The sequence below is a fragment of the Mustela nigripes genome, chromosome 1 (genome assembly GCF_022355385.1).
Source record: "Mustela nigripes isolate SB6536 chromosome 1, MUSNIG.SB6536, whole genome shotgun sequence".
NCBI classification, from domain to species: domain Eukaryota; kingdom Metazoa; phylum Chordata; class Mammalia; order Carnivora; family Mustelidae; genus Mustela; species Mustela nigripes.
Genome location: NC_081557.1, coordinates 480,685 through 492,735, shown reverse-complemented (window position 1 = coordinate 492,735; position 12,051 = coordinate 480,685). Strand labels below are relative to the sequence as shown.

The 12,051-nt window shown below is 66.7% G+C and overlaps 2 protein-coding genes across 8 annotated transcripts; both read left to right on the top strand.

Moving 5' to 3' along the window:
* Positions 1-290: 290 nt before the first annotated feature.
* SLC25A22 (solute carrier family 25 member 22) lies at positions 291-8,265 on the top strand. 7 transcript variants are annotated; one of them, XM_059397860.1, is made up of 10 exons: positions 291-370; positions 3,829-3,990; positions 4,100-4,225; positions 4,422-4,477; positions 5,169-5,259; positions 5,763-5,881; positions 5,987-6,161; positions 6,245-6,399; positions 6,473-6,548; positions 6,692-8,265. In XM_059397860.1, exons 2-10 carry the CDS (start codon positions 3,971-3,973, stop codon positions 6,843-6,845), a joined length of 972 nt encoding a protein of 323 aa, XP_059253843.1. In that variant the 5' UTR covers positions 291-370; positions 3,829-3,970; the 3' UTR covers positions 6,846-8,265. The 7 variants fall into 7 exon arrangements, with proteins under 7 accessions (XP_059253843.1, XP_059253885.1, XP_059253853.1 ...); XM_059397902.1 differs by having other exon boundaries at positions 313-370; positions 3,834-3,990; XM_059397870.1 differs by lacking the exon at positions 291-370 and adding an exon at positions 2,765-2,850.
* A 339-nt stretch (positions 8,266-8,604) lies between these two features.
* CEND1 (cell cycle exit and neuronal differentiation 1) lies at positions 8,605-11,079 on the top strand. Its single transcript, XM_059397837.1, has 2 exons — positions 8,605-8,727; positions 10,067-11,079. Exon 2 carries the CDS (start codon positions 10,165-10,167, stop codon positions 10,612-10,614), a length of 450 nt encoding a protein of 149 aa, XP_059253820.1. The 5' UTR covers positions 8,605-8,727; positions 10,067-10,164; the 3' UTR covers positions 10,615-11,079.
* Positions 11,080-12,051: the final 972 nt, after the last annotated feature.

The window sequence follows — 12,051 nt, the reverse complement described above, 5'->3', positions numbered from 1 at the left end:
GGTGTGCAGGGCCCTGCGTCACCCGAGGTGGTGGGCAGGTGCTCCGCCCGATCAGTCCCCGCCAAGCGCCCACCGTGCGGCCGGGGACCGCTCCTGCCCGAGGACACCCTCTTCCGAGCACTGGCCCATGTGGGGCCGCGAGGCCCCCAGACCCAGGAAGGGCTTTCGGGGGCCGCGCGGCTGCGGCCAGGCCGGCGCAGTGGCCGCGGCGGCCGGGAGGGGGAGCCGGAGGCCGCTCGCCGAGGGCCGGGGGCAGGGGGCGGAGCGCGCACAGCGCCGAGCCCCGCGGACGCGCCTCCGCTCGGAGCAGCCGGGCGCGCGGCACCGCGGGGAGGCGAGCGCGGCGGCGGCGGCGGCGGCGGAGCGCGCGGTGAGTGGCGGCCCGGCCTCTCCCTTCCGCTGCGCCCCCCGCCGGCTGCGGCCCGGCTGCGGGGAGGGCGGGGGGCGGCCAGGGGCGCCGCGGCGGCCGGGAAGGGTGACAGCTGCCCGGACGAGGTGGTTCCGGGGCGGGGAGCGGGGGAGGTCCCGGGGCCGGCGATGCTCCGACCCGCTGCCGCCCGGGTGTGGGAGGCCGTGCTCGACCCCGGGCGGTGCCGGGCGCGCTCCCCGCGCACACGTGTCCCCACGGGGTGGGAAGCTGGGGCCAGAGACCCGGACGCGGAGGCCGGACCGCTGGGGAGGGGGCGCACACGTGGGACCCCGCCGGACTTGTGTGGACACGTGCGTGGCTGGAGTCGCCATCGCCTGGCGGGGGCAGCGTGACTGTCTGGGCTCCGTCTGGACCCCCTCCTGAGGGACGAGGGGCCTGAGCCGGCCTCCGAGCTGTAGCCCGCAGCCCCCACCGCAAGCCTCCTTTGTTCACGGGTTGGGGCCCCTCCGACAGGATGGAAAGCTACCCCCGGCCCACGGGGAAGGGACGCAGGGAGATTGAATGGGCAGCCAGCGGCCAGTGCCAGGCTCTGATCGTCACCCCCGTCGCCTTCCGTGGGGGGGGGGGGGAGCTCAGCGGCTTCATTTGTGGGACATTTTTCCCCGGGGGGGGGGGTCTGGAAGGAGCAGCAGCATCCTGTGGCTGAGCTCTTTGGGCAGCGCTGTCCACTGCCTGCCTTCTTCCTCAGTTTACCTGGCTGCAGAAGTTGGGGGGGGCAGGGAGAGCTGACAGCCCCAGCCAGGGTGGCTGGGTTTCCATGGCAACACGAGGTGCCCCGGGGAGGTGGTCCCACAGAGGTCTCCTGAGCAGGGAGTGGGAACAGCAGAGTGAGGTCCCACACAGGGGGATTCAGGGTCCGGTGGACCCCTTGCCAGTCTCCCCAAGCTGGAGCTCCTTCATTCTCACTGCTGTCAGCCAGGCGACCCTCTTCCCTGCTCCGTTCTGAGGCCTGAGGCTTATCCTGTGAGATCCCAGACTCCTGTCTCCTCAGGCTTGGGACCCCTGGGCCTGCCGCTCTTCCCTACACAACTGCTCCCCTCTTCCCCTTAGACGCTCCGTCTGACTTCCAGGACTCCCGTCACGCAGGGTCCCTCACCCTGGAGGGAGGTGGGGTCTGGCCCCGTTCAGGGAGGCGGGCTCCCTCAGTCCCCTGGAGGGCAGGGCTAGGTCTCAGGGAAACCCTGCCCCTGACAGCCTTGGGCCGCTGAGCTGGCTGTAGCCAGTCCACCTGGAGGTGGGTTGGGTGGGGGTGGGGAGGGAGAATCAGGTTGAAGTTCAGAGGCCAGATTTTTATGTGCAGGCTAGGGCACCGGGAAGCTGGTGCTGGGGATGGATACCAGGTGAGTGCGTTGGGGGCCCCTTGGCTAGGCAGAGGGCTCTGGGAGTGCCCATTCTGTGCCGTCTGGACCTGCCAGGTGAGCAGTCCTGGGTGGCAGCCGCAGGCCTCTTGACACCTAGCTACCCTCTCCCTGGTCTTTTTTTTTTTTTTTTTAATAGATTTTTTTTTATTTATTTGACAGAGATCACAAGTAGGCAGAGAGGCAGGCAGAGAGAGAGGAGGAAGCAGGCTCCCTGCTGAGCAGAGAGCCAGATACCGGGCTCGATCCCAGGACCCTGGAATCATGACCCAAGCCGAAGGCAGAAGCCTTACCCCACTGAGCCACCAGGCGTCCATCCCTGGCCTTTTAAAAAGTATTTATTTATTTGAGAGAGAGAGCAGGAGCAGGGGAGGCCAGAGAGAGAAGCGGGCTCCCCGCTGAGCAGGGAGTCCGATGAGGGACTCATTCCCAGGACCCCAGGATCATGACCTGAGCCGAAGGAAGACACTTAACCATCTGAGCCCCCCAGGCGTCCCAACCTTAGCTTTTTAATAGACGTGTATTGTTTCCTGTGTCCCAGAGTGCGGTTTCCAGGAAATGTGTCTTCTTCCAACAGACACAGGTCTCACGAACAGGAGTGGGCACAAACCCATCTCCACCCCCACGGGACAGATTGTCCACACACAGGATCTGAGCCCAGAGAGCGCCCCATCCTCTGGGTCCCAGAGCCCTAGACAGATGCAGCCTGTGCGCTGCGCGTGGGAACTCAGGGGCATCCAGGGTCGTGGCGGCCTCGGACTGGGGTTCGTATGGGCGGCTGCCCTGCCTTGGCTAGGTCAGCCTGAGTCAGGTCCACTGCCCTGTGGGCTGGTCAGGTGTCCGAGGCGGGGCCCTGGCTCTCAGAAGTTGTCACACCCCCTCCCATCCCTTCTCCCACCGCGGCAGAGAGCCTCAGCCCAAAGTGAAAGAGAAAGTCCCGTCCCCCCTCCCAAGGCCGGCCCCGCCCCGCCTAGCGGCCAATCCCCGCAGCGGGCCCCTCCCTCGGCCTCTGGGTCTCCTCCTTGAGCCCGGTAGGCTGCAGTCCTGGAGGTGGTCCTCGGGGTGAGAGGGGTTGGGGCCTGCGGGGGTGGTGGGGCTGGAGGGGAAGGGGACACAGGGACAGATGGGCCAGGAAAGCTGAGGTGAAGGTCACCGGTCCTCAGAGGGACCAGGGGCGTGAGCCAGCCTGGTGACCCTGGGCGGCAGTGCTGTGGGTAAGAGCCTGTGACAGCTGGCCTCTGAGGGGGCCTGGGGAAGAGGCAGCGGGGAAGGCTCCGGAACTCTGGGAGGCCCAGGACAGGAGGCTCCGGAGGCTGGTTCTGGCTCTCCTGCCCTGTCCTTAGTGAGAGGGGCCCCATTTCTCCTAGAGTGGGTCGGGGAACTAACCCCAGGCAGCCTCAGTCCGGTATCCCCTTCCCAACTGCCCCCTACCCTGTGCTTCCAGAGGACCTGGTCGGTGCTTGTGTGTCTGTGTCTGTCTGGGAGTGGGATTCCTGGAAAGGGTGGGTGCTGGGCTGGGTGTGAGTGAGCATAGTGCTCCTCCTAGGGGAGGGGCTGTCTGGGGTCCATGGGAGCGGTGGAGGGGGCTGCACCTGGAGCGGCAGCATCTTCCTGGGTAGCTGTGAGCTGAGCCCAGGTTGGGGGGCTCCTCAGCACCTCCGGCCTCCATCCTGAAGGGGGCAGGCGCCAGCTGCAGCTGCTCAAGGAAGAGGGGGTCACCGCAGTCCGCGGTTGACCTGCCTGGCTGGCAGATTCACTGCCCCAGAGGCGCCTGGCCCTTTAAAGGCAGGGTGTGCTCCTGCGCGTTCGGTGTGCACGTGAGTGTGTGTGAGCGTGAGCGAGGCCAGCTGGGAAGCCGCGGGGGGGGGGGGGGGGGGGGCGCCTTGAAGGGAAACTGGGTGGCCTTGGGGATGGGGCCACGGGTGAGTGAGGGGCTCGGTGCCCTTGCATGAGACCTGGGGGGGGGGGGGCAGCTTATTTCCCTGGTGTGCCTCGGTGTGGTCTTTCCCTCCTTCCGCTGACTCCCGTACCCTCTTCTAGAACAGAAGCGGTGGTTTTGAAATTCCCCGAAAAGTGGAGGACTGCCCCTTCCCCCCTGTCCCACGCACGCTCCGCCCGCCACCACCCCTGTCCTCCCCCGGCTGGCGTCCACCTCTCCGGCTACCTGGGTGCACGCAGTTAAATGGCTGATAAGCAGATCAGGTCAGAATGTGACCCTGCCTTCGCTCTCGGCCCCACCCCACCCCACCCCGTGTGTGGTCCTGACCTGTGGCCGAGGAGGCCAGTCCTGACACCCCCTCTGCTCCCACAGTCTGCCGGCCAAGCTCATCAATGGCGGCATCGCCGGGCTGATCGGGGTCACTTGCGTGTTCCCCATCGACCTGGCCAAGACGAGGCTTCAGAACCAGCAGAATGGCCAGCGCCTGTACACCAGCATGTGAGCAGGCCCGGTGGGCGCGGGGGCTGGAGGGTTGTGGGGGGGCAGGCTGCGGCTCGACTCCGGTCCTGCTCCTGTGTCCCCCGCCCTGATAGACCAGAGGGGAAACTGAGGCCAGGGCCGGCCTGGGAAGCGCCTGTCTGGGTTAGGGCTGGAGCCGCTGTCAGCCCCTGGCCCCCTCCCCCTCTTGCTGCAGGTCTGACTGCCTCATCAAGACCGTCCGCTCGGAGGGCTACTTCGGCATGTACCGCGGTGAGGCTGGGGACCGGGCGGGCGGGGGGGCCCTCCTGCAGCCTCGGAGGCCGCTGGCAGAGCCAGGCAGGTTGGCCTGCCGGCGCCTGCTGTGGCCCTTCAGACCTGGGTGCTGGGTGGGTGGCACAGGCCGGGCTCTCCAGGGCAAGGTGGTTCTCAGCAGCCCTCCCGGAGCTCAGCCCCTCTCCCCCGCCTGCTGCGGAGGCCAGCGTGGCAGGACGAAGTGTCTTTACTGTGCGGTGGCAGGCTTCTGCCCCGCTTCTGGGACAGGTGGGACTCCATCTGTGCTGCGAGGCCCGAGGGGAGGGGGTGAGGCACAACCGCAAAGCCGCTTAGCAGGCAGTCCCCAAGCCTGGCTTTGCCCAGACTTGGTGCGGAGGGACCTGCCACGGCTGCCCTCTGCTCTTGCTCGCCCAGGGCCGAGGTCCTCCAGGGGAGGAGTTCCTCAGGGAGGCCACAATGGGTCCATCGCGCAGGGAGGGTGAGGGGCGTGCCCAGAGGAGGCGCTGCCCCTGCCCGGTCCTGCCCCGCCCGGCAGCAATGTGGGTGAGGTGGCAGGAGGAGAGCCAAGTTGCGGCCGGGCAGGGCTGTGTCCGCTGGAGGCTCGAGCTGGCTGAGGGCCTCCCCAGCCTGCGTCACTGACCTGCCCGTGCTCCCCCCTCCGTGCTCCCCCGCCCCCCATGCCCCGCAGGAGCCGCTGTGAACCTGACCCTCGTCACCCCTGAGAAGGCCATCAAGCTGGCTGCTAACGACTTCTTTCGATATCAGCTCTCCAAGGACGGGTGAGGGGCTGTGAACCAAGGTCGTGCAGGGGAGGGGTCCGTGCCTCCGGACAAAAGATAGCCACCAAGGACAGCTGGCTGCCCCCACCTCCTCCCTCCCCTCACCGCTTCCTGCACCGGGAAGGAAGCAGATGCCGAGTCCGGTGGTGCCTCGGCCCCAGGGGTCCCGGCCCCCAGGGTGGGACTGGGGGGACACTGACCAGCTTTCCCGTCACCTGAGGGAGGGGCCGAGAGGGCAGCCCCTCGGTGCTTGCGAACCCCAGCTTCCGCGCCGCTCTTTGTGCTCTTTGCACCGTTCCCAGGCCCTGCTTCGGGGGCCATCTGTCCGCTGGGCTCGGTGCCCGTTGCTGGCAGGCCTGAAGGGGACCCGCGGCTGGCGGGTGCCCTACCGCTCCAGCGCCCGTTCCCAGTCTCCTTCACGCCCAGGGCAGCAGGCGGCCCCCCCGGGGCGGTAGAGGCATCGGGGTCTGCTGTGCACCACGGCCCTCACCCCTTCTCCACAGGCAGAAGCTGACCCTGGTGAAGGAGATGCTGGCGGGCTGTGGGGCTGGCACCTGCCAGGTGATTGTGACCACCCCCATGGAGATGCTGAAGATCCAGCTTCAGGACGCAGGCCGCATTGGTGAGGGTGTGGGGGGAGGACCGCGAGCTGGGGTGGGGGTGACAGCCGGAGCCGCGTCCCCTGCCCCAGTGGGGGAGCCAGCAGGCACATCCCTTCTCTCCCCAGCTGCCCAGAAGAAGATGCTGGATGCCCAGGCCCAGCTGTCGGCCCAAGGGGGCGCCCAGCCCTCCGTGGAGGCTCCGGCCACCCCCCGGCCCACGGCGACTCAGCTGACCCGGGACCTGCTTCGGACCCGGGGCATCGCCGGCCTCTACAAGGGCCTGGGGGCCACACTGCTCAGGTGGGGGGGGCGGGAAGGGTGGGAGGAGGGAGGCCTGCCCACCGTGTACCTCTAGGTCACCAGCGCCCCCCCTCCCCACACAGGGACGTCCCCTTCTCCATTGTGTACTTCCCCCTCTTTGCCAACCTGAACCAGCTGGGCTGTCCCGCATCGGGGGAGAAGGCTCCTTTCTATGTGTCCTTTCTGGCTGGCTGTGTGGCTGGGAGTGCGGCTGCTGTGGCCGTCAACCCCTGTGACGGTCAGTGCCTGGGGCTGGTGGAGGCGGGGGCGGAGGCGGGCTGGGCCCCACACTGACCCGCACCCCCCTGCAGTGGTGAAGACCAGACTCCAGTCGCTGCAGCGCGGTGTCCACGAGGACACCTACACGGGCTTCCTGGACTGTGCCAGGTGCGAGGGCCCCAGCGTGGGGGTGGGGGGTGGGGTGCGCAGCGGCCCTGACCACCCTCCTGGGGCTTCCTGGACTGTGCCGGGTGCAAGGGCCCCGGCGTGGGGGTGGGCGGGCAGCAGCCCTGACCACCCTCCCCCTGCAGGAAGATCCTGAGGCACGAGGGCCCCATGGCCTTCCTAAAGGGCGCCTACTGCCGCGCCCTGGTCATCGCCCCACTGTTTGGCATCGCTCAAGTGGTCTACTTCTTGGGCATCGCAGAGACGCTGCTGGAGCTGCTGCAGCGACCCCAGCACTGAGCATGGCAGCCAGCCGCTCCGTCCCGCCGAGTGGGACCAGAGCGGGGCCGGAGCCAGGTGGCCTGCCCAGGACTGAGCAGGAGACAGTCTCTCCCCAGCCTTCTCACGTGGACGGGGGGAAGCAGAGGAAGAGGTCCACATGGTGCACACAGCGGCCCCCGCGGGGTCCTGCCTGCACGACCACTGGGAGCAATGTCTTATTTATGTAGAACATGCAGAAATCTTTACATTCCTGGAGCCAGCCCCTGCCACAGCTCCGTCCCGGCCTGAATACCCCCAGGGACAGAGCTGGTCTCTAGGCTGGGGCGCCCAGGCCTGGGCGGGGCAAGCGGGACCCTACCCTCCAGTCTACCAGCTCTTGTCCCCGAGGCTTGGCCCCTAGTCTGCGAAGGGGACCCCGCACAAACCTATTTATTAACTTGCCGAGCACAAGTGCTCTGTCCATCCCTCTGTCCATCCGTCCAGCCTCCCCCTGCTGCTGTCCTTCTCCACTTGGCCAGGACTCCATTTTGCCCCCCTCAGCCAGCCTTGCAGGAGGATTGGGGTCTCCTGCCCCCCATATTGAGCCAGGAGTCCCAGGCAGGGGTCACACTGAGTTCTGACTCGCAGGGCAAGCCCCCCCCACTCCATTGTGGGACCCAGCACCCCTCCTGGTGGGCTCGTAGCGTGTGAGGTCTGTGTGCATGTGCAAATGTTCTGGGGAGCAGTTTGTGTCCACCAGCTTCCACCGGCCTGGCCCCTCAGAGATGGGGCTGGGGGCAGGGGTGGGTGGCTGCGGGCTTTACCCTCATGGCCAGGCAATGTGTGTGCGTGTGTGCTGTGTGCACCCTGGGCTCCTTTCTGACCCCATTCAGGAATTTATTTTCCCAGCGTGGTTCTTGCTGCACCTCAGCAAACCCCTCTTCTGAGACCCCCCCACCCTATGGCGCCAGGATTGGCCAGTGGGGAAGACAGTCATGAGGACCAGTATGGAGCTTGGGGGTCCCTGCTCTGTTTCCGGGGATAGCACCTGCTCCCTCAGTCCTCCGGGGGCTCGCCCTACTCCCCCGGCCTCTGCTAAGGCCGCTGACTACACTCCGTAAGCTCTGCCTTCCCGGACCGCCCCCCTCCGTTGGTGTCGTGAATCAGAGCGTCCGCCCCGCCCCAGGCCACGTGATTGTGTCGGTGATTGATCTGATGTGCTGGTGCTGTGTACCCCAACCCGGCCCCGTCCTCGGAGGCCCCTTCCCGGTGACACTACCTGGGGCTCAGGCCTGGGCCCCCCAGTTCACGGTTTCTGGGAGCTGCCCTCTCCCGCCACATCTGTACCTTGGAAGCTGCTGCTGCTTACAGAATTATATTTTTTCTTTTGAAGAGTTTTAAGAAGTTGTAACTTTTTGTGTCTTGTCCTGTGAGAAGATAAATAAATATTCTAAGTAGATAGCTCGTCTCTGGAATCTGTTGGGGGGAGGGGCGGAGGGGGAGGGTAGCCTCTTTTCGGAGCCGGCTCCCCTGTCCCTGCAGACCGGCCTCCGTCCACCCTCCCGCGGGCCGGCACGGGGCCCAGGAGGGGGCCCGGGCTGGGGGCCTGCAGACTCCCGCACTGGCTGGGGCGGAGGGGCGGGAAGGGCAGTCCCCTCTCTTCCCTGACTGCAAGCCGCCCTTGGGATCCAAGGGGGAGCCTGGGCGTGGGGGGCCCCACAGTTCCCCGCCAGCCGGGGGCGCCCGGACGGCCGAAGGGGGCGGCGCCGGTGGTGATGTGGCCCCGCCTCCTGGGCTTGCGGCGCCGAGAACAGGGCATTGTGGGAAACTCCCAGTCCCCGCAGCCGCCGCCGCAGCCGCCGCCCGCCCTGGTCCCGTGGAGAGCGCGCAGCGCCGAAGTGGAAGCGCCGGGAGCAGCAGCGTAAGACAGCGGGGGTTCCGGGGCCTGGGGCTGGGGGTGTGACGGCGCGGCCCCGCGGGGCGAGTGGGCGGCTCCCGCCTTGAAGGTCACTGGGGGCGCAGGCTGGGCCCCCGGCTCTCTCCAGCCCAGCGGCTCCTGGGAAGGGGAGGGGGCACTGGCTGACGTCAGTATGAACCAAAAATAACAGGGGCTTGGGGGGGGGACGGGCAGGAGACCACCTGCCCTTTGCAAACTTGACCCCCAGCAGCTGGCTGCCCAGCCAGAACAGCAGGGATTGAGGGGCTGCTGGGACTCCGTGAGAAATGGGGCAGCAGCTGGGCCGCTCACTGGGACACCCCCGTTATGCTGTGACCTACAGGTGACCTTCAGGTGTGGTTAGTGTTCCTGGCCTGGGTGGAAAACCTGGGCCGCTGCTTCCCACATGTGCTCCCTTTCCTTGGTGGGGTGAGGGGTACTAATCCTCTCGGAGGAGACACAGACAGGGGGTGTCTAGGTCTTTAGAGAGAGATGGCTCGGGCCCAGCCCGACTCAGACATAGAGGATCTGGGCCAGGCTTTTCCTACAGTCCGGAACCCCCATCCTCTGCCCTGGCCCAGGTTTGAGGATGCTGAGGCCGACGGACATGGCATGTCCACACCCGGCTGACACCAGGGGAACCCCCCCAACACCGCTCTTGCCCAGAAGCGGGCACAGCCCCAGACTCAGAAAGGACTCCTTGCCCTTGAACTGGAGCAGGGAAAGCTGGTCTTGGGGGTGGGTACCAGGAGCTGGAGAGGGGCAGATGGCTTGCCTGAGGCACAGGGCCTGTCACTGCCTGCTGGCCTGGCTTCTCCAGCTTCCCAGGGAAACACTTGAGGTATGCAGTACCCCAATTCTGGCAGCCTGGGGCCTATTCCCACGCCACTGACACCACGGAGCCCAGACTCTGGGTTCCTGCCCTACCCCCACTCCACAGGGACCCAGTCCTTCCAAGCAGGTACACTCTTGGTTCAGCCCAGGCACGCCATAGCTGCCACGCCCTCCGCTGACCGCATAGCCTCCTCTCACTGCCCCGTCCAGGGCAGCTGGAAATAGCACAGGCAGGGCCAGGACCATTGTGCGGATGGCTAGTCTCATGCAGCACCCCCAGCCGGTTCAGGGTCAACAGGCTCTGCCTGTGTGGTTCGAGGGGCTTCTCAGGGAGTGGTGGGGGGCTGCTGGAGACCAAGCCCTGGGAGCACATGCTGAGTGGGGTCTTCTGGGGTGGAGGGTGGTCCAGAGAGCCTTATGGGACAGGATGGTAGGGAGCTAAGCAGGTGGGCTGAGTCTCTTGCCATGGACTCGCTGTGTCTCTCCCCAGGCCTAGATAATGCCCAGTGGTGAGCTGTCCTGAGCCACTGAGTTCCAGCCGCCTGTCTGTTCACGCACACCCCACGTAGCCTGCCAGCACCGTCCAGCATGGAGTCCAGGGGAAAGGCGACCAGCAGCCCCAAGCCCGACACCAAGGCTCCACAGGCCACTGCTGAGGCCAGAGCCCCACCAGCTGCAGATGGAAAGGCCCCTTCAGCTAAGCCTGGGAAGAAGGAGGCCCAAGCAGAGAAGCAGGAGCCTCCCGCAGCCCCCACACCACCAGCGGCCAAGAAGACCCCGGCCAAAGCAGACCCTACCCTTCTCAATAACCACAGTAACCTGAAGCCAGCCCCTGCGGCCCCCAGCAGCCCTGATGCCGCCACCGAGCCCAAGGGCCCTGGGGATGGGGCTGAGGAGGGTGAAGCCCCCAGCGGGACCCCAGGGGGCCGAGGCCCTTGCCCCTTTGAGAACTTGACCCCCCTGCTCGTGGCTGGGAGTGTGGCCGTGGCCGCTGTAGCCCTAATTCTTGGTGTGGCCTTCCTGGCCCGGAAAAAATGATGGCTAGTGCCCAGGTGGGGGCACAGCCACTTCCTGTACAGATCTCAGGAGCCTAGTGCATGCCGAGCTCCCCCACAGTTATCCACACACCCCTACATGCGCACCATATAGACACATATACCCCCACACGCGCAGAGGGACAGACAGACAGGCCCCCAGCCGTGGAATCGCAGCCCGCTCGCTGGCCCCCAGCACTTCCCCCTCCCAGGCTCTGGGGTTTACTGCGCAGCACAGGAGGAGTCCTAGCACAGGGAAGTGGTCTTTGCTGTGGCCAGGGTACTGGGGGGCAGGGGGAAGAGAGGCCCTCGAGTGTGGCCCCCCCGCCTGCGTGTGCCAGCCAGTTCCCAGCGGCCCCAGGGGTCCCATGCGCTTCCTGGCAGACAGGGTTGGGTAGGGGTCCGAGATGGGCTGTGACAAGCGCCCAGCCCATGTGGGGACATTAAAGGGTATGGCTGTTTCACTCTCCCCACTTCTGCTCTTTGTTTGTAGCTGGGCAGGGTTCGGGGGGGGGGGGGGGGGGGCATGTGGGTAGGGCCGGGGCAGTGGGGTGACCCGAACCAAGCCTTCGCAGTGGCAGAACTTCCGTGTCACCTCTGCCCACCACCTGCACCCTGGCTGGGTGGACAGACAGTGCAAAGGCAGGTCTGGGCTGTGCCCACCATTCACCTTCTAGCTTGTGCCCCAGGGGAGCGGCCGAGGCTGGGACCACAGCACTTCCTGCCCTGGGGCATCCGAGAGCCTGGCAGGGAGGCCGGGGATGGGGGCGCTGGTCGAGGAGGACCTGCCCCGGCAGCTGCGCTTGTCCTGCCCCTGTAGACCGCCCCTCCCGCCTCACCCGGCGCCCTTTGATTCTAACAAGCGTATAGATGCAGTAACACAGAAAGGAGCTGCTTGGCGGACCCGCGTCCACCGCCCCGCTGGGGAGGGACGGAGGGAGACTGCAGTGCAGCCCCTCAGCACGGTGGCCGCGGGCACTGTGGGCGCTGACACGTCCTTGCCTGGCCAGCCCACCCCTGGAACCCTGGGCCCGAGTGCAGGCTGAGTCTGAAATAAACCGTCTTGTCTCTTGGCTGGGCTGGCGTCCTCACCTCCCTGGGACGGGGAAAGGCGAGGGCTTCCCAGGGGGCTGGGGGAGGGGGCCTCCTCGCCACAGCACAGGCTTGCCAGGGAGGAATAGGGAGCCCCGGTGCCACCGTCCACCGCCCCCCCCCTCCAGCCACCCCCATGCCTTTGAGCCCAGACCCTGCCCCGTCCCAGACCGCCACAGCCAGGCCTTCCCGCCAGCCTGGCCCTAGATGGACTCCTACCCCCAGGCCTGGGCTTCCGGCCGCAGTGCACAGGGCAGGGCTGGGACTGGAGCAGTAAGGGCAGGGGCGGGGCGGGGGGGGGGGCTTGCTCTTCATCGGAGGCCAGGGCGTGTCTTCCTCCGTCGCTGTC

Bases quoted from the DNA above. Each gene is read 5' to 3' on its own strand.
- SLC25A22 (XM_059397860.1), top strand. From the start codon at position 3,971: ATGGCTGATAAGCAGATCAG. The intron at 3,991-4,099 runs GTCAGAATGTGA...CTGCTCCCACAG, and splicing joins ATGGCTGATAAGCAGATCAG to TCTGCCGGCCAAGCTCATCA. The intron at 5,882-5,986 runs GTGAGGGTGTGG...TTCTCTCCCCAG, and splicing joins TCAGGACGCAGGCCGCATTG to CTGCCCAGAAGAAGATGCTG.
- CEND1 (XM_059397837.1), top strand. From the start codon at position 10,165: ATGGAGTCCAGGGGAAAGGCGACCAGCAGCCCCAAGCCCGACACCAAG.